This window comes from Dermacentor variabilis, chromosome 8 (genome assembly GCF_050947875.1).
Source record: "Dermacentor variabilis isolate Ectoservices chromosome 8, ASM5094787v1, whole genome shotgun sequence".
Lineage (NCBI taxonomy): Eukaryota > Metazoa > Arthropoda > Arachnida > Ixodida > Ixodidae > Dermacentor > Dermacentor variabilis.
In genome coordinates this window covers 35697265-35722240 of record NC_134575.1, presented here as the reverse complement: position 1 = coordinate 35722240, position 24976 = coordinate 35697265, and the positions used below count along the sequence as shown (strand labels likewise).

General features: G+C 44.1%; 1 protein-coding gene across 5 annotated transcripts in view; it reads left to right on the top strand.

Annotated features, from left to right (window-relative positions):
• The window catches only part of ema (C-type lectin domain containing ema), a 79254-nt gene that overhangs the window by 19108 nt on the left and 35170 nt on the right, over positions 1–24976 (top strand). For all 5 annotated transcript variants that reach the window (XM_075701788.1, XM_075701786.1, XM_075701784.1 and 2 more), the window contains 9 exons: positions 7594–7714; positions 9271–9457; positions 10361–10411; positions 11568–11681; positions 12782–13040; positions 15601–15727; positions 18060–18160; positions 23621–23673; positions 24293–24362. In XM_075701788.1, the coding sequence (XP_075557903.1) occupies positions 7594–7714; positions 9271–9457; positions 10361–10411; positions 11568–11681; positions 12782–13040; positions 15601–15727; positions 18060–18160; positions 23621–23673; positions 24293–24362 (1083 nt within the window). The remainder of the gene's footprint in view (positions 1–7593; positions 7715–9270; positions 9458–10360; positions 10412–11567; positions 11682–12781; positions 13041–15600; positions 15728–18059; positions 18161–23620; positions 23674–24292; positions 24363–24976) is intronic.

Sequence of the window (24976 nt, the reverse complement as noted above, 5' to 3'; positions counted from 1 at the left end):
CGTAAGAACTGTCCCGGCTTGTCTGAGAGGCTCCCGTATTCCTGCCCATCCTCCAGACTATACGGATGCGGCCATAAATCTCCCAAAACACTGCCCAACCCCACCACAAGAAAAGAAACAAATTGAAGGACGCTTAAGCTTCATCTTTAAGAGTGGAACGTGATGGCCTTTGAAGATTTCTAACTGCTCCTTGCACTTCCCGGCAAATATAGCTTATGTAACCGTAATGTTTACCGGGAAGCGTTGGCGGTGAACGTTACGCACAAAGGCAAGCTTTCTGGTAAAAACACTGCCTCTTTCATGGGCCGATCGCAGAAGTACTGTACAGTTGCGCCAAAAAAATTACATAATTTCAGGTTTCTGTTATTGTTTTGCACTTTTAATATTTAAGTCTGAGAAAACCTAACATAAAAGGGATGTGCTGTCAGTGTTGTGTTTCATGACATCTGTTTGTGGGCTGTCATTCTCAAAATTCTGAGGAATAACTTTGTCAGGAATGTAAGACAACTTCAGTGATAGAATGGCATGGCAATTTAACCTGCATATACCACACGTCATATAGCAAAGCGTGGCATATACATTCCCTAAATATATTCGGAAATTATTGCTCACGGACAACTCACCCGACGCCAGATTTTCTGCGACATGGGGCCCTTAACGCTTTCGTGTTAAAACTGGTTTAGGCTGTGCACCCACATCATAATTGCCATTATGTGCAAGGTAGCTGGCCAAAGTTAGATCCAAGCTATTTGTATGTAGGCAGTGTAGGCCAAACTCAGTTCGCTTCATAACGAGACAAGCATTGTGCGTACATGAAGCAAAGGTCTAATATAATGGCAGGGTTTGTCAAATTAGGTTCGCTGCATTGCGGAAGCGTTATGCAGTGAAGCGTGTTGAAAGTGGAAAGGGGCCTCTGTCACAGGACATAGTATGTGTTCTTTCATTATATGTGCGTGCATCCACCGTCTCTGCTCACAGTACGGGTGCAGAGATGTCTAATAACCGTACTGGCAGTCATTCAGACCTGTTTCTGATGGTGCTGTGGCGCACACAAAAAAGTTATCTTTATCATCCCCCCACCCCACTGAACAAATCTCTTGAATTTTGAGGTCCCCAAGTTGGCAAGTATGCCGTCGTAACATCCCTGTATTGTGATAATGACCCCTATGCAGGACAGTATTGTGATAACAGTCCTGTACTGTTTAGAAGCTGTTATCGCAGTATATTGCTGTTACTAAGACAGGAATAATTGGAGATCACCGGGAGATGGCTTCATCCTGCAATAGAAATGAAAGTAGACAGATGATAATGGTAATGATGGTTGTGATCTCACAGCAACGTAAAAAAAAAGTCAGTTTTGCCCAGCCTGAGTGGATCTTGTTCACTGTATTGGGGTAGCAGCACCCCCTCTGCAGGGCTGTTGTCATTAAAGCAGCTCTGTGTTGAGGCTTCTATCACAACACAGGGTTGTTCTGATTACAGTCCTGTATTGGGATTTTACAGCCCTCTAACATATCAATGTTGTCCAATCTTGGTGTCCCAACTGGTGCAGTTTGTCAATAAGGACATCTCAAATCGTAAAAAAATTTGTTATTCAGGGTTGTGAAATAATGCAGGGCTGTTATCACAACAGCCTTTTAATGCATAACGGCCCCTGTACAAGACTGTAATCACTGCTATGAACTGCATCAGTTAGGACATTCAGAGAATGAAGCAGATGCCTTACAGGGCTGTGAAGTGTACTAAAATGTATGTTTATTTATTTATTTACTTATTTATTTATTTGTTTATTTTATTTATGTGAATACCTGCAGCGCCATAAGGGCATTGTAGCAGGGAGGCACTACTGAGATACATTGGTACTGAAAGGACTGACTCCAGAAAGAAAATGTACATATACAGAAAGCTCAGATAAAGAAGAGTAAGACTAACCTCAGCAGGAAAACATAGGCAAAGGCAACGGAGAAAACAGTTAAGTAAAGAGGTAAGTTATTGCAACAGGCAAACCATAAACCCAGGCACAAGTGAAAAAATGGAACAGAGTAATATGCTGCTATGAAAAATTTAACAATAAGAAAGATTTAAACTCTGAATACGTTTTACGTTGATTAATGCTCTTAGGGAACGCTCCCTATTCCATAGAGCTGAAGTGTGCAGGAAAAATGAATTGAAAAAGGAATTCAAGAACTTTATAATCACGATCGCGTCGCTGAAAGACATTGGGGAGGCAAAATGTGCAGATCTTTGTCTATTCTGGTGACACCAGAGCATATCTGAAAAAACAGTTGCAGTTATGCGGTCATTCAACGATACGCTAGTGATTTCCAGCCTAGATCCTCTTTAATTAGTGAAACGCTGCTGCGAAAATCATAATTGCCGGAACCAAACCTGGCAGCACTGTTTTGAATTCGTTCGAGGTTTTCAACAAGGTGCGAGGTTTGAGTGTCCCACGCTTCACAAGCATATTCAAGAATTAGGCACACATTTGTAATGTAAAGTTGTTCTTTTACATTTAAAGGGGTCTGATAAAAATTGTCTGATAAGATTAAGCATTCTGAATGACTTTAGAGTGACATATTCAATATTTAAGTTTTCTGAAAAAAAGACACCAAGATATTTATAATGCTGAACCATTTCAAGAGGAAGGCCATCCAAGCTACATAGTGATCTTACCGGCATACACTTTTGGGTAAATGACATGGGATATGAATTGTGTAATATTTGCACAAACGGAATAAAGATTTAACATAAGCTATAAACTGATGCATTAAATTTGCCCACTTTATTTGCTCAAATAATTGTACGACTTTGCAGAAATGGGATGCCTCTTTCAATTATGCAGTTGTGGTGATAAAATTGGTGCTTACATTCTTTAGAAGTTCACCAATTTAGGTGTTTTTTGTTATAAACTTGAAGGCCTAAATAAAGCAAATCTCCTGGCAGTCTGTGGGATTGTAATTTTTTTTTTTTTGATAAATTTTTATTTGAATCAGTTCAGTTGTTGCCTGACGAGAACATTTCCACATTCCATGCGTGCCCAAAGAGGAAAATCGCAACTGGCCTCGAGCGAAAGCTCGCTGTTAAGTAAAATAAGAGGCTTCAGTGGACGCTGGCATAACCGTGGCCAAACCTTGATGCCTTGCTACCACTGCGGGCATAGTTTTGCTGTAGTTTTGCTGTGTCACTTTGCTTACATCCGATGGCCACTGACCAGTTGTGGCACTTGCAAGGAGCTAAGTTGTCCTGAGCAGTCGTGCAGAGCTGTCAAGACATTTTTTTTTTTTTGTAATGGAGAAGCAAGGAATTCAGTGTTCAGTTCAACGTTGCGCTGCATTCAAATGCAGCGCAACATTGTTCAAGCTGCTTGATGATTATAGGACAAAAGGTTCATGATTGGCTACTTGGGGACCTGCGATTACAGCTGTAGCAGGGGGCGGCAGAAAGTTAGGTGGGCGGATGAGATTAAGAAGTTTGCAAGGACAACATGGCCACAATTGGTACATGACTGGGGTAGTTGAAGTATGGGAGAGGCCTTTGCCCTGCAGTGGGGGTAGCCAGGGTGGTGATGATGATGAATACTGTTTGCCAGTCTCTCCTTTCTCAATCGCAGCTGGTGTTGGTAGGCCACGTGACAGTACAGTTTGGAGGTGCAGCAGTGCCTGGTTCAGATTAACTCTTTTCGTATCGTGCCCATTGGGCACAGCTAGCCTGCTAACAATGGTTTGAAATTCCGCTTTCGATACCTTCCATGCGGTTCATGGACACACTGCACTATCGGACATGAAGGAGAACTATATTTTTGTTTTCTAAGCATTTCTATTTTTTTCCCAAGAGGCAGTGATTTTTGAACACGCTTTGAAGTTTCGCAATCGTCAAAGTAGAAACAAAAATGGCTACCCGCTCACTAGCGATTGTTTGAAATGCCGCTTTGGAGACCTTACGCCTTACTCGTGGACACAGTGTGCCATTGGACATGAAGAAGAGCTATGTTTTTGTTTTCTAAGCAGTTTGATTTTTTTCCACACCAGGCGGTGAATTTAGGATGCGCTCTGAAGTTTCGCAATCGTCCAGGTAGAAAGCAAAAATGGTCGCCTCCAGGAGCGGTGCGCGCACTTTGAAAGACAGCAGATGTCGTGATGCTGCTTCTGCAGCTGATGGTTTCGATGGATACAAAAGCAGCCAGTCTCGGGATGCCGTCTTTTCGTTGGACTTTGACTCTGAGAGCGATGGCGACGCAAACCAGCCCGGAACGTTGGCAGCCGCTGCCCAGCACGCCCAACTGTAGTGCTTGCAGTTAAATTTTTGTAGTGGAATACCTTCTCAATGAAAAATTTAGATTTTTTTGGGAGATAGTGTCTATTAGACTGCAATACATTTTGTTTCTCTCCTAATTTTTGCTACATATTTTTCTTCGTAGACATAAGCATGTCTTTACAAACTTTGTTCAATTTTATCCCACAATCTTGATTATGGAAATTTTTTTTTATGACATACATCTCGTTAATAAAACTTCTTATGTGTGAAAAGTGTGTTCCTTCTGCTTTTTGTTTATGTATTACATAAAACATTCAGTGCAGTAGTTCCTCCAGAAAAAAAAATCTGGTATAACCTACAAAAAACACCTATTTTCCCCAAGATAGGAAAAGAGTTAGGAGCAGATATCCCAAGCAGACACAGAGCTCTGTGATACTGTAACGAACACTGTGATTGGTCTAGTTGGTATGGATATATGGCTGTAGGCAACGTACAATATAGATATGTAAGTAACAGATCACGCAAGCACTATGTGTCGTCTGTAACTCGTGTGTCCACCTTCAGGTGCGTACTTCAATGTATGCCGCTGACTGTCTATCCACACTAACAAGGCAACACTGCTGCCTCCTGTAGCGCGATCTCATAGTGAATAGTAGAGATCAATGTAGCAGCAAAAAGCCTATGTGTCTTTTTTTTTTTTTTTTTTTTTGAATGATTGAAAAATTAAATAGCTTCTAATGAACTCCGATTCAGAGCAATTCAGCGTTGGTTACAAGGTGCCGTTGAGGAACAATGGTAGTGATAGAGGCTACGTTCCCTGAGAAACCCTACTTATTCTGTATAAAATATTAGCAAAAGTCCTAGTTATGGTTTTAATATACAGATGCGCAAATTTGTATAAAATTCAGCAACAGATGACCAAACAGCATTTAAATTAGAGCCTGCTAGAGTTGCTTAGGCAGAAATTGAATTTGTTGCAATTTAGAAATACACCTTGCACCCAAATGCTTAACAAGCTCTTTTTATTTGCTTGGTGGTAAAACCACAATTATTGCTGGAAAAAATTAGGGCTAAACTTGCCCTTCTTGAATTTTTCACTGAATTCTCCATGCCAGTACACTGAGTGAGGTTACAGAATTTAAGGTATCCCGTCATTGCACGATTATTCGAAACTCTTGTATAACGAATTGACTAGTCACTACTGATACATTCTAATATTCTCCTAATACTTTTCGAATATTTCAAAACATCAGCTGTGCTCAAATAGACTTAAAATTGTAGTGAAAGTATGATAAATTTTCACCTCCATGGGCTTAGCATAGACATAAAACATCAGAACCGGCATAATGGAGCAGGCAAGTAAATTAGGTAGCCATACTTTACAGGCTATGCAGCAATCACTCAATTTCTGAAGAGTCCTCTGCATGCAAAGAAACTACTTGTTTGCTCCTAATGCTCCTCGTGTGCTTTTGATAAACAATGTTTCTTAACCTACTGTGTAATGACATAAACTTGCTAACTTTAAGAACACTGGGATGGGAACGTCATTTTATATTGTGATAATGGTTATTCATTGTTCGAAAGCTATTCGAAAACTATTCTCGATTCGATTCGTTTGCTGCACTATTGGATTCATATCAAATTCTGTCTCAAAAATTGCTATTCGCACACCCCTAGCAAACATTAACTCGACGTAAACTGTTTAAATACCATTGGTCCCAGTTGGTGCATAGAAATATCATTCAGAAACACATTTTATGAGTGGTTCTGATTCACTTTGAAATTTGCCTTGAGAAACTTGTTACAACTCGCTGTTTTGACACTCCTGTCAAAATCTTTCGGAGGCACCATTTTATGTTCGCTGCTTGACGTGTCATCAGTAATGGCATTGGGAAGTCAGCGTTGCACTTGTTTCACTAAGAGGAAGAGACCTTGCTGAAATTTCAGGTGTGCCAGTTGAAAAGGAAGGCTACGTTAACGTTAAGCAGCCATTGGGGGTCGAATGTTGAAGTAGTGTACTTTCAATGTCCAGGTGCGCATGCATGCAGGGGTTCCCGATAGTGCCACATGGGCCGTTAGTCAGATATCTGGCCAACATAACCCCGAATTGAGGCCTGAAAGTGCTCTCCACCAATATACAGTTAACTAGACCTGAGCAGACAGTGTTGAAATCTGTGACATTGTGCTAGGCTGCTGAGGGAACTTTAGGGCCCCATCACTTCCAGTCTTTTGTGTTTGTCCTCTGGCTTGCACTAAGCTACACCCGACGGTAAGCGCGACCACTTTGCTATTGCGGGAACTAGATTTATGAATGCAGCTTAGCTTGAGGTTCCTCTTCTGTGTACCTTTAAAAATTGCAGAAGATTGTTTCGGTTGCTGCAATACTAGCAGCCACAGTATCCAGGCACAGTATACAGGCACAGCATCTCTCTGTGTACAGGTCGAGGATGCCAAGGTTCCAATTTGTAGGGAGTTGGCACGCCAGTGGGTGTGCCAGTGGCGCTATGCTTTGTCACCTCGTAAAGCGCAGTTGCCGCATGCCTGTTGGTTAACCGGATGGCTTTGGCGCAAGCTCAAGAAAACCATGGGCGGTGACCACGCGTACACTTGAAGAGCATTAATCATGTTTGGAACTGATACTTCGAGCAGGCCAGCTAGCTGTAAGCAACATCACTGAGGAATTCCTTGGAAGAAAAAAATTCTCTAGGTAAAGAGGAGTTTCCGGCTTCCTGGTTGGCGTATGTGGGGCAGCCACCACATTTTCCATGGCGAAACATAGCTGACCGCGTTTTGGGAAAAGGGCTAGCAGCAGCAATTGCCACACTCGCCGCTTGCGGGGGACCACAAAAAAAAAGGTTAGGCATTGCCATTGAGATCTCGCGTGACTCGCCTGATGGAGCTGATAACACTAGTGCCTCCTGTGAGAAACCCTGGTGAGGAAGGTTTCCCCGTCTTCCCCCCAACCTGCTGTGGCTTGTCTGCCCGCTTGCATGGATGGCCATCTTGGGACACGAGCATTGCCACAGCTTTCAAATGGGAAACTAGGACCACAAATTCAATGGGCTGCTACTAATCTGTCAGAAACGAGTTGGTACACACTCAAAATGCGACTTGGGGGGGAAAAAATGCAGTGCATGTTCTGAAAGGGACTTTTCAACCGTACGGTTCCTTTAGCGCTGTAAATTAAACCACTATTTTATTTTTGCCATTTCTTTTACGTAGAGTGCAACACCGTTTTTCGTACTTTGAAGGTGTGCACTGGTCTTGCTGATGACGTCTCGCTTCCGCTGCGTTCTTTCTCGTCCTGCTTCTGCCCCCCTCTCCTTTCTTTTTCTACAGTGGAGGACAGGGCGATGCTGAAGTTCATCCGCGACCGGACAGCCGCGCCCTACTTCTCCAACCTTGTCTACTTCATCGGCAAGCACGTCCTCGAGCTAGACAACTGTGCAATGCATGCCGAGTAAGTGTCCCTGCTTTTCTCAGAGTCCACAGGGTTGAAGTGCGTGACAGCAGGGCTCACTAAGGTTCTTCAACAAATGCAATAGATGTCTGGGGCTTATGAGCGCTCGTTGTTGTGCTAGTTGGTTCGTAGTTCAAGGCAGACACCTGAAAGATGACAGAGGCTTTATCTTGTCATTTCATTGTAGCCTTGGTGGCCTATGTCCCATCTCTTTTGTGTCTTGTCTTTTTAACAAAAGAAATATTTCAGCTGTGTGAGTAAATTTCCGTTCTGCAACACCAAAAAAAAGAAAGAAGACAGTGGCATGCGCTTGCTGTCAAAAGCGCTCGCAAATGCTGTTGTCAAAACGCTGCCGCAGAGCATGAGAAAAACTGGAGAACGAAGGTTCCTGTTCGAAAAAGGAAGGTCCCGAGTCTTTGCACTTTTTAGCCATAAGAGGCCTATTGAGGCTTCAGCATAATGCTCTGAAAGAAAGTAATATATTCAACTGTGGCGAGCCGGTATTGAGTGGCAAGCCAAACTGAAACGTAGTTTGGCATGAAGACAACAAAGTACAAAGGTGACATATTTTCAACCGCTGCGAGTCTCGAATGACTGGCAAACCAGCACTGAAACTCGGATTGATAGGTTACAATCAGTGAGTACTCCGAGTACAATCAGTGCCGAGAACCCACTGTCCAGCTTTCAGTAGAGCCATAACAAAAGAGCTAGCGTGTCTATGCAAATGGCAGAGTAAGTCAGGTCTCCTTGCACTCTGTTCAAAGATGTAGACGTAGAATGCAAATGAATCATTCAGTGTGTTAGTATAGAAGAGGTGCCTGAAAATGAAGTTCGTACTCCTGAGAACAGTAGAGACTGCAGCACCAAGAGGGCGCTTCACAAGCTGGAGCTGGATTGCGGAGTTCAGACAACGAAGCATGTCTAGCAAGCAGCAACTATGGGAAACATTTGACAAGCACAGACAGGGGTGCTTGTCAACGTTAAAGCTCTAAAAAAAAGAAATGAAGCAATTGAGGGGAGATGGGGGGGGGGGTCATCAAGCACTCATGTTCATGAAGAGGGCGCATCGTACACAGTAGGGGCCTTCGATTAATCATTATTCACTCTAAAGTAAAGTGGCATGTTCTGCTACCATTGAATTGATTTTTTCACAGTCTGCAATAAGCAACACCTTTAGGAAAACTATTGTTTCCAAACTACCTTGCCAAGAGCTGCTCTTAAGGTGGTTTCTATAGTGAAATTGTGTCGGGAACGAGGTAAGGTGCTTATAAGTTTCTGAGTTTTCTCTAAAACACTGAAAATATTAGATATTTGACACACGCTGACAATGCAAAAACGAACGGTTTTCAAGTGACACGAGTTTTACAGAAATGGCATAGAAAAAGCAAGTGGCTGCACCCTTACCCTGCACTGTAGACTGCCTAGAAGCTTTCTATTAAAATATAATGAGTATATCTACTATTTCTCAAATTGTAGTTTGCCTAACCTGACAAGCTCGGCATGCGTGCCAGCACGTGTACTGTCGCCTGTCTCGCATGCGGGCATGTCTTGCACAGGCACGGCAACAGCACTCGGCTGTCTGACCTGGTGGCCGAGCACCTGGACCACCTCCACTACATGAACGACATCCTGTGCCTTCGCATCGAAGCCCTGAATGCGGTGCTCACCGACCACCTCCTCAACCGGCTCCTGGTGCCCCTTTACGTGTACTCGCTCGTCCAGGGACCCCACCCCTGCCTGGCGGTGAGTGTTCGCGTGCGTTGCGCCAACTTTTTGTCTCCTGGGGAAATTGCGGCTCGTGCTTGTCGGTCCGGACAGTAATGAATCGGCCCGGCAGTCGGCTTATTCAGTGGACCGCCCTTAATACGCATGACGGAACAAACGTGCACTTGCGGAACAAATTCGTACTATGCCTGCCATGTGGGGCATCATGCGACTACACATCATGGACTGCTGTTGGTAGCGCTTCATCCGTGACGAGCACGAACTGAAAATGCCAAGCCATTTCTCGCATTAGGATTCTGGATTCATGACGGAACAAACATGCACTTGCGGAACAAATTCGTACTATGCCTGCCATGTGGGGCATCATGCGACTACACATCATGGACTGCTGTTGGTAGCGCTTCATCCGTGACGAGCACGAACTGAAAATGCCAAGCCATTTCTCGCATTAGGATTCTGGATTCTGGTAGTCGAACTTGGTTTATGTAGCCTACAATGCTTTGTAGGCCTGGAAACAAATGTTGTCCTTTTGCTGACAAGACCATTTTCGAGGAGACAAAAAACTTGTCTATGTCTAACAAAACGTCAACCATCACAACAACAACAACAAAAAAATTCTAAGACTTCTATCTATACACTAATCATCTCAAACCTGTCTACTGCAAGCATTTGTGGAGAGTGTAGGGTAGAGAGAAGTAGCATCTCTTTTTTACTGTCATCTGCCTGCCTCATCTGTCGAGTGTGGCTACTCTTTGCAGCTGGATAGGCTGTGGAATTGTCTGTGAAGGGCAAATACAGCAAAGCACTCGCTATTAGTACGAGTACAAGCTCGCGCACTCTTATGCACAGGTTTGTCGTGTATTTGCTGTGCCAACTTCTAGGCTGTCATTTTCGTGACTGCCGTGGCGTTGCTTCTTGCAGGACGACCGGAAGAAAGTCAGCAGCGTAGTCTCCTTGTTCCTCCTGTCACAGGTGAGCACGCTGGAATGTTGTCATTTGTGATTTCAGCAGTGCCTGCATGAAATTTTTGTTCTGTTCTGGGCTGTTGTACACCAGACTTCAGTATTGCCCTGCCAGGTTAGTTTAGTTGCTGTGGCGTTGTGCTGTTGGACACGGGATCGCGGAGTTCGCTTCAGGCTACGGCAGCTGCATTATGATGAGTGCAGGATGCAAGGGACGTCGAGTGTATTGAGACTTCAGTGCACCTAAAGCGAACTCCCGAGTGTTATGGATTAGTGCTGATCCCAGGCTGGTGTAATAGCACCACACAGTGTAAACAAAGACGGGTAAAGACACGCAGGACACAAGTGCCGTGCCCGTGCATGTTTTTATCAGTCTTTTACTTTCTTTGGAGCCATTACACCAGTATGAACCCATACCAACTAGCCCAACACTCAGTCCTTCTGAAAGTAAAATAGAGTCCTCTTTAAGCCTTCAATGTTTTACCCATCGTAGCCTGTATGTTTAGTTGCTGTGTTTTCAGATAAAGCCACCAGATCTATCAATAGAAAAAAGTTTACTATAGCTTTACCACACTGTAACTTGTTCTGGTTGCACATGAATAACCCCAGAGGGTCAATGGTTCAAATTAATCCGTCACCACACCATTCTCCTCCTTCTGTCATTACTAAGTTGCTCCTACCCTGTATGTTGCTTTGGTATTATTGAATTGCTATTGCTTTAGTATTATTGATCGATCAATCAATCACTTTTGCAAATTTTTTGCCTTTCATGCTGCCCCTCAGTGTTTAGCCAGCACCTTTTGCTGAATGTTGAGTACAAACATTTGTATGCCTGGTCAGTTGGTGCATAAAGATATTCAGCAGGAAATCATTTTTTGAACGTTTGGTTCAATTTGAATTTTGCATATCAAATTTTCTTAAATTTGTTGTTCAGAAGATCCTTCTGGCATCCTTTGGAGAAGGCCAGTGTCATGGCATGACCTGTCATCATTAATGAAATTGGGGAGTCAGCATTGCACTTCTTGTTTCATTGAGGAGAAAAACCCTAGTTAAAGTTTAGAGTGTGTCACTTGAAAAGGAAGGCTACGTTAGTGTTCAGAAGCTGTTGGGGATCAGGTGGTGAAGTAGTATGCATTCAATGTTCATGTGCCCATGCATGCGTGCAGGTGTTCCTTATAGTGTCGCATGAGCCATTAGTCCGGCAGCTGGCGAACATCATCCTGAACCGAGACATGAAAGTGTTCACCTCACGGGCCAAGGACGACTCTGCCTCAAACAAGGTAATCATTCCGTTGGGTTGCATTCTACTTTCAATTTTCTATTTTGAACTGCTTCCCATAGTCTTTGATTTTGATGTGTATACCAGCGAACATTTGAGTTTCGTGAACTGAAATTCGTCTTGAGATGCTGGTCATTGTACAAAACTGTTACAACTGGGTGTAGACCAGGGCATGTGAGTTCCACATTTGACGTTCAACAATCTCTAAACTAAACAGAGCCGGGCAAGTCATGTAATGCATAGATTATGTAACCAACGGACTATTAGAATAGCAGCATGCTAGTCTAATAGACCATGGGTTATGTGGTTGGCACCCAGTGTCGTTACTAATGGGATTGGTTGCCAAGGGAATTGGAAAATGTAGTTGAAGATAGCAGGAGATTAGAGACTGGATGAGGTTGGGTAATCCTGAAATCGTAAGGTGGAATCAAGTTGATGTAAGATGCAGTGGATGTAAGGTGATTTGACAATGATGAATCTGTAAGCGAACATTTTCTTTGAACACTTTGTCACTTTGCTGTCGGTGTTCCATTCTTTCACTGAAGCCTTAGTCGTTGAGATGCGTGTTCTCAGTAATATGTGCTCGCCATAGTTGTTTCCTCTGTGGGACAGAGGTTCAATTGTTGCATGTGGACAGTGTGAGTCACTGTTTTGAATTCCTCGTGACAACGCCATCCATGCTAGGGCCACAATGCGATACTGTAAAAGCCGCTCAGTATTATGTCTTGCTGTCATCTTGTCCTAAACTTCAAGTACTGCTTATTTTCCCATCACCTGCTCCGGTAGCTTAGTGGCTGCAATGTAGCGCAGCTAAGCATGAGGGCATGGGATCATATACCAGCTCCGGCGGCTGCATTTTGATTGGGGCAAAACTTAAAAGCACTTGTGGGCCTAAATTTAGGTGCACCTTCAAGAACCCAAGGTGGTCAAAACTAAACCAGAGTCAACCACTACAGTGGGCCTTATAATCAGATCATGGTTTCTACACATAAAACATCAGAATTCGTTTTCTTCTTGAACAAAGAAAAATGCGTTTACACGTTCCTTCAGATGCTTATGATCATTGGTAGCATTCCCTGTCTGTCTCGCATTTGCCTTCAGAGTGACTTGGGCAGCGAGCCCGAGTTTGCGGCCCCCGAGGAAACACTCGAGAAGAGCCTGGAGACGTGGACAGCTGTGGCCCCGGCGAGCGAGGCCATGGCAGCCATGAGCGCCGAGGAACAGGGCTGCCGCGGCGACCCTCACGCTAGTGGCTCGGCTACGACGACGCCGACCAACTCTTACCCGCCTGGCATGCACCCTTCGGTGCCCTGCCACCCAGAGGACGGCGATCACTCGCAGCCGGCGTCAGCAACGGACTGTAAGTTTGTTGCCACCGTGTTGCGGGTGCTGCGTGCACCTATATTGGAGAGCTGTAGCTGATATGCGGTTTGCATAGCGTTATTGTTTTAGTGGACAGAAGTGCCAGGACGGAAGCGCCATAGAATTTGGTGATAATAGTAGGGGCAACCTGGCACTGAAGTTGCGCAACCATCGCAGGAATCTTAACTAGCGCATGAATTTTTCCTATTTGGTGCAGTTCGCTCATATACCTCGAAAAGGTACAATAAAAAGAAAAATAATTTAAGCTGTTTTTGTAAGTGACTTACAGAATACCAAGAAAATCCACTCTTGCGGTGCCAGAAAAGACAAAAGCAAGAGACGGCTGGTGGTGCTGCAATGAAATTTACTCAAAAGCTTGCTGTGGCATCGGGGATTTTGACGACGCCTGCTTAGGCCTAGTTAGTATTTTATTGATATATGCACCATATTCTAAGAGAGTCAAAAGGTGAACTTGGGAAGGTTCAAGAACTTTTGCTGAACCGCAACGGCGGAAATGGGAAAAAATGCTTTGATGTCCATGACATCACACCGAAGTACTGGCCTTGAGGTATTAGTGCTAGAAAAAAAAAAATGTTTTGCCTGTCTTTTTCTCTTCTAATAAGGAACCTAATACCGCGAAATCATTGAAAGTAGAGTTCTTCAAAAATACCTTATCAATCTAAACCGATCCATTGTTTCTCTATAGGATTCCTTTTACTATCAAGGCCGAGCTGTACGTGTCCTTGCTGTTTGTAGCGATATTGCGAAAGACAAGCCGTACTGGCGCACGCCACAGCTTCTCCTGTTCTGCTTGCTGGCAACAAGCCACCCTCGTCAAGTTGGTTTGCATGAAATGCAAAGAGAGCTGGCAGCTACATATTCTGTTCCTTTGCTCAGGTTCATAAGGATGAACTGGGACATTCTATTGTGCAATGCTTCTAGGTGCGGAACCTGACGGTATTGGGAAGTCTTGCATTACGATGGAAAAGCATTAGGAATGTAGCTAACACAATTAATTGAGATCCAGTCAGTTTGAGCGCAGCGTTACCAGGTGTTGTTATCGGCACTTCTGTTTGCAGTTATGTGCCAGCTCTGCTAGAACAGGAATGCTGATATAGTTATATCCCTCCGACGGGACACGAGATGAAGTAGTGAACAGGAGGAGCGGTAAGCATTCCGCTTTCAAGATTTTAGCAATTTTCTTCCTGTGACCAGCTGAAGGGGCGAAAGCCCCAAAGGCCTTTGTGGTGTCCTTTGCGATCTTTGGTGCTTTCGCCCCTTCAACTGGGTACTGGAAGAGAATCGCTAAAATCTTGAAAGCGGAATGCTTACCGCTCTTCCTGTCCACTACTTCGTCTCACGTCCCGACTGAAGTCGCGGCTCTTTTCCTCTTTAAACATGTCGGACCAACTGGCCCAAAGTTCCCCCCTCTAGTTATATCCCCTTCAGGCACTGCGTGCGCGATTGTGCTTGCCACGGTAGTGCACTGAACGCAAATGCACTTATGAAAACAATGATATTTGAAATGTGTTGCAAACGTCTTGAAACACCTCTGATTGATCCTGTGCAGCAAATTCGGATAATATGTGCAAGGTGTTTCAGTAAAATGATAGACGGCTGGGGATTTGCTCTTGGTATCAGCATGCCATCATGCTGTGGGTTCACTCTTTTCATTTTTATGCTTAACCTCCTACGTCTAGCATGTATTTCGAGCGACTGGATGACTTCCTCCCAAGTGTGCTAGACATGGAATAGTATGTGTTACCATATGTGAAGTGTTCTCGCATAAAGTCCACATTCTGAAAACTTGACAAAACTGACTGGAGAAATGAACTCTTTAATCCATTCTGCAGTAGTACAACTTTTGTGATCCTAAAGACACAGAAATTATGGTAAGACAAAATTTTCAATGGGCAGAATTAATTGGCCACTTAAATAGGTATGCACCACCAAAAGCTTTTTGTTGAAACATTTCTGTATGCAGTTCTATAATTGCACTTGCTTTCCATATTTGTGTGAGTAGGTTTTACGTAACTTCCTATTCATTTCTGCATGAGCGAGAGGAAAAGCGTGTGGCATTATTGCACTGCATAAGAAACCGTTTCGGTGAGGCTGCCTCATTGTGATCAGCTCCTAAAGCCTCCCTGTTATCTCAAAGGCCAGTTGTCCTTTAACGTTAGGCTATACAAACTTTGACACAAACACTGATGGACCTTGCAAGTCTGTTTATCTTGCTAGCAGTTCAGCCTAACTTAAGTGCACTGAACTTGTTGGCTACTAAACTGAGATCCCTAAACCATTTGGGCTTGTCAAAGAATATAAGGGAGTTAAGCTTAAGTGAAGGCCGATTAATTTTCACTAGTGCATTGATGGCTTCCCCCGCATCTAATCCCATCGAGTGTCAACTGAGGGATGCTAATTTGCGACCTGTGATGTCACCTGTCTTCAATGGTGACCGCTGTTCCATCAGCTGCTGCACCCTGCTCGCATTTTGTTTTCCTGTAGCGGATGGCATCAACAATACGCTTGATAATGATGGAGGTGGGGTTCTTTTGCAGGTGAGGTAAATCCAGCGTACCTACCCGACGGCCTCAACATCACGGACGAACAGAAGGCCCAGGCAGCACAGAGGCTCAACATGGCTGCCATGGAGCAGCTCAGCCAGGGCTGGCCCCTCTGCGAGAGGTAGGTGCCCAGCGAGCACGACATTTCTGGCATATTTTTCTACAAAAAGCCAGATGGCGTTAGTGTCTGTGGGAGTTGCATACACTGTCGTCGACGGATTTCTTGGGCTCCGAAAATCGGACTTGATGGATATTGCACGCTTAATAAATGCACCGTCAGGGTTCCCATAGAGCTAACGCATTTGTGCAATTGATTTTTCGGACGAATTTAGCCTCAAAGGCCTCATCGATTTGCCGGACTACATTGCTCGTTCTGAACCATGCCGCCTGCTCTTGGAGGCCGCCATGTTGGATATTCCATTGGCTGAGCCAGGCTCGGCCTTTAGTGGCCTGCTTTATAGCTTCCAAGGTTGGGAGGCACACGCTATCAATAAAGAGTGCATGCTATCCTCCAGTCTTGGAGGTCATGCCTGCTGCTTATTTGCTGAAGATGCTTTATTTTTTTTTTCAGTCAGCACTATTGTCATAGTCTCCTTGGCATGGAAGCCCTTTTTAACGCGACAGCATTAAGGAGCTCGTGTCGCAGAAAAGTCGGTGTCGGCGGCGTTGGCCGTGAGCGAAAAATCCTGGAAGGCAATTCATAAATAAAAAACTTGCAAGATGGGCTGGATGGGAATCGAACCAGTGTCTCCGGAGTGTGAGACAAAGACGCTAATACTCAGCCACGAGTTCGATAGTTCAAAGCGGGACAAAAGCGCCTCTAGTGAATGTGTTGTTGCCTTAGAAACGTGCCATAGAAAGTTATACTGCGGTGTATATCGGTAATTATGAGCATGTAAATTACAGAAGTCGCTGTTAAACGTGTAGCGAAGTACGTTTCCGCTACATTTCTTCTGCGCACACGCAGAGCCATCTTGCGGCAAACACTGAAGACCCCTCCTCACAATGTACGGGGCTGCCTCGACACGTGGCGCGCCACTCGCCCCACGATCCACGATCACGTCCGCCTTCATGGCGCGTCGCGGCTCGGCTGTCCGTGCCGATCACGGCGTTTGGCTCGCGCAGATGCTTTTGAGTGGGCGGGGCGAACGGGGTGCGATAACGCTATCGCGTTCCACTCTTGAAAACGAAGCTTAAGCGTCCTCCAATGTTTTCTTTTTATTTTCTTCTTTGTCTCTTTTTCTTTAAAAAAAAGTTTTGGTTGACATTCTGCACACGGTGTGTCCACAGAGTAGGTGTGTCTCGGAGACCTTGTCACACCTTTGTGTGTGTTTGCACGGCTTCGCATTTGCGTGCTCAGCGCCACCTTCTGTGCTATTGCGAGAGCCAAGTGGTGCGAATAAACATGGCTCGTGTCATCAGTCTTCATGGCGATCTCCGTTGGCGAGATCGGCAAAAATGGCAACGCTTTTGGCAACTTTATGCGCAGACGACGTCACTCGTGCGCAAGCCCAAGCGAATCTGATCGCGTCCACACGTAGTACAAAGCAGGGAATTATTAAAGATATCTTTTAAGCCGATCTAAGCTTAATAAATTAGATTTTTTTGGCTGAACAAATTTTTCGGACTGTTCGATTTTTCAGACTATTTTTCAGTCCCTGCAAGGTCCAGAAAATTGGTCAGTGACTGTATTGTGGTTCAGGCAGCTGCGTTATCCGTTGGCTTCGTATAGTTTCGGTTAAAAAAAAATTGAGCCCCTTGGTTACCCCTCATTCATGAGAATGGCAGGTAGTGCACGTATTTGGAAGGCTCATAAGATAGGTTCATGTGGGAAGGTAATTGGGTTGGAGTGCATACGACAGGCATTAGTTTGACCAATGGCCAACAGGTTACCGCTGTTTTTTGAAAAGTGTAAACTCATTGCTATCTACCTGCGCTAATATACGGGGCAGAAAAAGACGCTCGTGTGTATCCCGTCTTCTTTCACCATCCTCATCTGATCGTGCGCTTAAAGTGTTTAGTTACCCGTACTCATGCGCCGGCGCCCACTCAAGCACACTCGTATGCACTCACGCTTGCCGACAGTCACTCAGGTTGACATGTCCACTCAAACTCACCCGTCACTCACTTTAGTTCGTACTTACGTTTATCGGCACTCACTCTTGTTTATACTTACATCTGCTCATAGTATTAGCCACTCACTGACGCTCGTATCTCAGGCCTTTGAAGTGAGTGGGGTGCCAGTATTGGTCAGTGCGCTCGTGATGTAAACCCATGGTGAAGAACAGTGAACAAGCTCGGTCTAGACAAGCAGGGGCATCTACTGTGAATGTGTTTTGTTGTGGGTGTTTGTTTTTTGGGTTTATGGTTGATGCTTTGGGATTCTGAGCGTCCTCGTGTCTTCAAATTTGTGCAGCAAAATTAATGCTCGCTTCCGACTGTCTGTGTTGAAGGCCCTTCTTGGCGGCCATCTTGAACGCCCTTGACTGCAGCGAGAACGACCACCCAGCGTTGTTTGCGCTCTGTCTACTCTACGCGTTGGGCCACAACCCAGGTTTGTGGTGTTTTTGTTCACACTTATTTTCCCCCTTCAGTTAGTTTTTTTTAACGCTGTGAATTACGTGAAGGCCTACCTGCCAGCTTTGCGAAACTTTCGGTAAGGTTTAGGAGTTCAGGCTTGCTCAAAAAAAATTTTCCGCGTGTTCTTCCAAACTTTACAATAAGTCAAACAAGCTTAGCATATAAAGTCTCTAACCATACCCTCAGGTGCCGCCTGACGCTGAGAGAGAGAGAGAGAGAAGTTTAATGATATGAAATGCTGAGAGGTCGGCCTGAGGTATATTCCTCTAGCCAGCTACTCGGCATTGGGGGAAGGGGAAGAGGGAAAGAAAGAGGGAAGAGGTGCATGATGGGTGACGATGACGATAGAAGGAAGGAGTAGAACATATCGCAAGCAATTTGGCATGCTCAAAGTCTGCAATCCAAGCCCGTTGTTTTTAAAAAGTTCAGTAATGCCTGAATGGCCTTGAAACTCGATTGAGGATCTGGCCAAGGGCCTAAAATAACGTCCTCCGACAACGGTGCGCCGTCGAGACACGTAAGGTCGTTGTCCAACCTTTCACGCTCTTCCACGTACTTAGGGCAGTCACAAAGCACATGACCTATAGTCTCAGTCACATTGCACACCTCACAGTGTGGAGACTCGGTGCGTCGAATGACACCAGGGGGTTACCTGCTTGGCTCAGATTTTATACAGACAAGTTCCTGAAGCAAGTGAAGTTGATGACAGCAAAGTTGCTGAGAAAGTTGCCGTGTGTTCTCACTTTGTGCAGCTTCACATTTGCTACTGCATATGTGCTGCATATAACAGTAAGCTATTGTTTGTGAACTGCATATGTCTAGCACAAGAGGTGTGTGCTCGGGTACTTGAAAAATACTTGCATATTACTACTGCTTCCCCCCTTCCCCTTTTTGCCGGGCTTGTGTCTGTAGAACTTTTACGAATTTTAAGGTTTACAGGTTGTCAGGTGTGCCTGAAGGTAATTTCAATAACAAATATATGGACTGTAATGAATGAGTACGAGCCGCACACCATTTGTAAACTGCGCTCGTTGCAGCCCTGCTGGCAATTTACATTTTGGTCCGCACTGTGGTCTACAGTTCGGAACGCGAATAACTGTTCCGCACTCTGCAGGTGTGGTTACAAATACAATGTTGGTTGTGTTTTGCAATTGACCTCTCCGGAGGGCTCTAGGATAGCAAGGTAGTTTTGTACCGAAGTAGCAGTGGCGCAAACTTCCCTAATTACAGACAGAGGCACATAGTTTGCACTATCGCCAGAATAGCGGCAAAGCTAGAGCCACCTCTACACCAACACGTGCAAGCACACAAAAATATGCACAGCATTGTAAAGAACAAGATTGCATTCAAGCTATACTTGTGTGTTGACATTGGCATGACTTTCATCATAAGGTGTGCTGTTGTGCCCAATGAATTGTGAAAGGAGCAGTTCAAATGCAAAAAACAACAGAAACCCAAATATATTGAGTTGCAGGGGTGAAGTAGCTGGACTGCTGGCTTTCCCATTGCGATTCTTATTTGCAACAAATTTATAGTTGAACACGTTACTTCACCTGCACTGGGCACCTGCTTCCAATTTTGCAATTTGTTCGCATTGCAGTCTGAGACAGTGGTACATTTATGATAACATGAGATTGCACGTTGATCATTGTTAATTGTCGCTGCAAACAAGGCTTTCCGCGGTGGTACAGTCGAAAATTTTCTGGCCGAGTTTCTTGATGATTCTGTTTTGTGGGTGTCTTAGGGCCATGGCGACGTTTTGTTTGCCTAATGGCTTTGTATTTAGGTAGTCTAAGAAGTTGATAAAACCGTTACGTGTTGAATGTTGACATTAATTGTACCCATAAGTTATCATATATATGTCTCGGAATTTTCATTGGGTGGTTGTAGCAAGACGAAAAGTGTCGCTTATACAGTGTCAGTGACACATAAAAGGAGTGGAACTGCTGTTTCAGTTAGGCTAGTCTCCTGTGTTTCTACTGCACATTTTTTTGTCTTGCACTAATTGTTACATCCTTGACACCGCACGGTCAAGCTAGGTGTCGCTTATCATTCTTATTGCAAGCCGGAAAATGTGCAGCTTTCGAAAAAGTTTCTCATCTTCAATTCCACATGTCAAATGGTCAAGCTAGGCAACCTATTCATCCTTTCTCTTTTATTTATTTATTTATTTTTTTTTTTTTTGCTATGTCATGGGATACACAGAAGTCACGTCATCTTATGATATTGAGAACCTCTGTGTTTACTGACTTTTGATTACTGAAGTTCTTGTGTGCTTCGAGCTTTAATAAGGCTAACTTCATTGCTTTCTCTCCACTGTTTCTCTTCTATGTTGTGCTTGTGGGAAGTGCTTGTTCTGTGTCATGTGATCCTTTCCTAACATTCTTTCTGTCTTCTTTCTTCCTTCTGGACACTCATGCGCAGCTGGTGGGTAAAGTAATGCTTTTCAAACCTTTGACAAAACGGATGTCCTTTGTGTGGCTTGAAATATGCAAGCTTCGAGTCACTGTCTTGTTGGTAAAGCATAATAGTTTTAAAGCTATGCGAAGCACAGTTGGAGGACAGGGAAGATGACGCATGCATGGCCTTCTACCATGTTCGTTGTTTACGTTTGTGCTGTACTAATCTAAATACAGCTAGTGATGCATTTATTATACTGTCACATAGTGATGGTCAAGAGCACAGTAGCAAAGCACAAAGCATTCGAATCACGATAGCGCAAACAGAATCGGCAATCGGCGAAAATTTGATCTGTGGGTGAAGTGCGCATGCTTTCATATGTGACTCGTCGAAAGTTCCAGTGTAATCACTGGTGCTTACGTGCCTTCCAGAAAGTACTATGCAAATCATATCGTGAATACAACTTGATTACACAAGGTTTCAGGAGAAAATACACAATAGGTAGATTCAACGATAACATTCGAGTCAATTCCATATAATGCCGGCGCGTCTTACGCTGAGCAATAACATTAGGTTGTTAGCGGGCAAAATACAGTCCCCGAAAAAGGATAAATAAGCACACATACGAATGCTTTCTGAATTTTGCCAGAGGAACGTCATTTAATGTTCATTAGTACCTGTCCTGCGTGTTCCTAAAATTTGAGATTGCCCACTTGAGTTAGTACCATCTCAGAATTCAGCTGTGAAGATGAGCGCTAAACGGCCCTTCAGCAGGTTTCGACGATCATGTCTAGAAAACATTACACTGACACAAGCTGCAAAAACTGAGCAAAACTTAAAGTAACAGCCTGTACGTAGTTCTCCTCGGAGGAGCTGCTACGGTCAGGGGCAAAATGACCCCACACGCATGGGCTTCTGAGTGAGGTGAATGGCATCTTCAACGCACCAATACACTCTTAGGAAACATTTACACCTTTTGGCGTTTATTTTGTTCTTAAACAATAACGGTCATCTATTTTGCGCGCCTTTCCTTTCTCTAATGCTGCGCACCTAGTACTTCCTGGTCACTAATCGCATGCGTGTTACCAGCACGGCATAGCATTTTTTTACAGGAAAGTAGTGCGCGCAGAGTTTTCCAAGGGAGGAAATGCAAGCATAACTGATGACTGATGGCAAATGTTGTTTGGGGACAAGATGCGCCTCAAGGGGTGTGTCTTGCCCTTATGTCTTGCACCTGGGGCGGTGTATTATGCCGTTGTGATTTGCACACTCTTCATTTGTATTGTCTATATTATACTGGGTGTTTTATTCTAAGGTTAACAGAATTTTTAAAAATTACCTGTGGCATTACCTGTGGCAAATTACCTGTGGCAAATTACCTGTGGAGACATTACTTACGCTGGAAGTCAAAATGCATAATTGATGGATTAACAAAATTTTAGTCCATCAACTTATTATCGAATCGGTTTAACGCACATATTGCAATGCATAAACTGAAGCCAGTTGATTGACAAGGCACATCCACATGGAGCGAATTCACAAATTAGTACCAGTTTTGAGGTAAGCAGAGTCACACTTGCACTAAAAATGCACTGTGTTCCACTTACTTTTTAGCAAAATGTCTTTTTATACTTTGAAGCTCAAAAATACTGCAAGACGAATACATTTTGTTGGAAACTATGGTAATGCATATGTCAAAACTGGCGTCATCCTCAGAATTCTTTCCAGGTGGATATGACTTTTGTAGTCACGGGCTAGAGCTCGGTAAATTGCAATTTGTGTCATAAGGTTACTATTTTAAAATTAATTAGCAAAAATTTGTTGATTAGTAAATCATGTGGATTTTTCATGCAAATAATGTCTGCCTCTGAGAGTAATTTAGCTCAAAGCAAAATTTTGCTACATGCAGCTGGTGATTTATAAAAACATTCTTTAACGATAGAAAAAGAAACACCCCGTATAGTTTATTAACAGATATAGTTTGAGATGGAGACAGGAGCGTCGCTTATGGTAGTTGGTTGAGGCAACTGGAAAGAGTTCTTGTGGGGGAGAGTGCCCCATCTCCTCACACCACTGTACTACACTTCCTTGCATGTGTCTTCACCACTACTGAAGCTTTTTAAAAAATTCTTGCCGTAGAACGCAGCTTGGATGCTCCTTCACCACTCCTAGTATACAGTCGGAACATTTATATGAGAAACACAGAAGTAAATTATTAGATTTAACAAAGTATACCCAAAAATTTTGTCATCCATTTTTGCATGTGAGGAATTTATGGTTAGATAATATACAACGAAGGTATTTTTCTGTTGGCTGCGACTTCTTCATAACAAGACTCTGTTTTGTAATCCGAAATTTGTGGCAAGGTCTGATGAGGGGGCCCTTTAATGTGTATTGCGGAGAGTGCTTTAAGCCAAAAGATTATCAAAAGCAGGGAAGAAGCAGACATTCTATTCAGATCTGCTGGTCTGCTGACTGGAGAAATTAAGGAATCGCCTGAAATGAAAAAGGCTGAAGTGATCTTGTGTAAGCAAGCCCTATGTTATGCTATCAGAGAAGGATGTCTGCTTCTTACCAGATCCGGTATGTGCGCGCAGTAGGCTTGTTATTTTTTTTTCTTTGTGTTTGGGCTAATGTGCATCTTTTTTTCATTCTTGTCAACCAGCATTTCTTCCAAGATATCAAGAAACAAACTTTCAATTGTTAATGCTCAGTTTGATCGTCTCGGTCTCCTTGCTTGTCCCTCGTGTTCTGTGATGCCGTTTGCTGCCACAGCGAACCGGTTATCCCAGCAAACCAGTTAGCCCAGCAACATGTTTTGACCAAATTTAGAAAGGCATAAGATTTCCGTGACGTGCTTTTGGGGGTACTTGACTTTCTTGAAGCTTGGTGCACTGTAGAAAGACCGACAGCATCGGTTCTAATGGCCAGATATCTTGTGTGAAGTGTATACTTTGTGCCTTCTGTTGTGTGTTGTGCATATTCATGCCAGAGGAGTAGATAGCTTTGTTTTTCTCTCTTTTGGTTCAAACAGGCATCAACCGCGAGCTGCTGGACACAGTGCTCATGCCGTCACTGAATCCAGAGGTAGGCCCCCAGAGCCTAGCACCACGTGTTGCTTCTAGTTTGCAGCTTTTGGCTGGGCCACTTGGAAACACTGAGTACGACTGTTGAGTTAAGCGGTTTAGTGACATTTCCGCGATAGGGAGATGGCTGTTTAAGCTTCTTGTGGGAAGAGGCCAAGAAAAAGACGCAAGAGCAAGAGGCTGGTGGCGAGGTTGCCCTAAATTCTTGTTCCGGCTTGCCGTGATGTCATGAATTTCGACCGCAACTGCTTGGGCCTAGTTAATTGTTTACTTATTGCTAAACAGGTATCACATTTCATCATAAGGGAACCAAAGGGTCATCCTAGCAAGTTTTAGGAACTTTCCTCAGTCGAAAAATAGCCTCAAATAAGAGAAAAGATGCTTTTGAAGTTCAAGACATCACACACTGGCATTAAGCAGGTTTTGGCTGGAAATCGAAACAGGTGTTGACTTTCTACCGCAATGTAATTTTCCCACGTTCTTAATGAATGAATAGTTAAATACCTTACTAGTCTAGACGTATTTGGTGTTGCCCTTCATATTGCGCCCTTAATGGCATTGAAAGCAAGGGCATTTGCCAGTGTGTGATGTCCAACCTCTACCCTGTGGCGGTTTTGCAGACGAAGCACTGGTACAATGTTGCCCTCATGGACAAGCTGATCCAGATCATCAGCTTGAGCTGTAAATATGGTGAGTGGGCTCAATGGTGTTCTTTACCGCCATATGTGTGGGCCCTGTATGGCTGGAGGGCTCTGTTTCTGGTTGGCACTGTTGCATTGTGGACATCTCTCAGTAGTTAACGCTGCGACGGCGGCTTGTTGGTGGAATATCTTGGCTAGACGCATAGGTTACAGCGTGACATAAGTTCTGGCCAAGAGCAACAAGACCTTGTTACCTTGTCTGTCTTCTCGTCACTCCTAGCCTGTCCTTTGTTAATTCCTTAACTGGTGCGTCTAGCTATAGCATATGTCATCGTAACGCTCGACGCCCTCTGCTGAGAGCCATCAGAGCTCAAGGGTGAGCAAGATATCTCCCTTTCCCATTTTGTTACACCCCCCCCCCCACCTCCATGGGCGCTCTGTCTTCTTCGCGACGTACAGTTGAACCTGAATATAATGAACTTCAGTATAACAAAATTCTCTATATAATGAAGTATCGAACTTTTCAAGGTTCATGTATGCTAAGAGTGGGCATGCAGAGTTGGCGCGGCATCATGCGCACTCCCTTACAGGGGATTTAGTACTAAAGGGTGCGTAACCTCAAGTTTCGGAGACACGGTGAAGTGAGAGGTAGACAAAGCACTC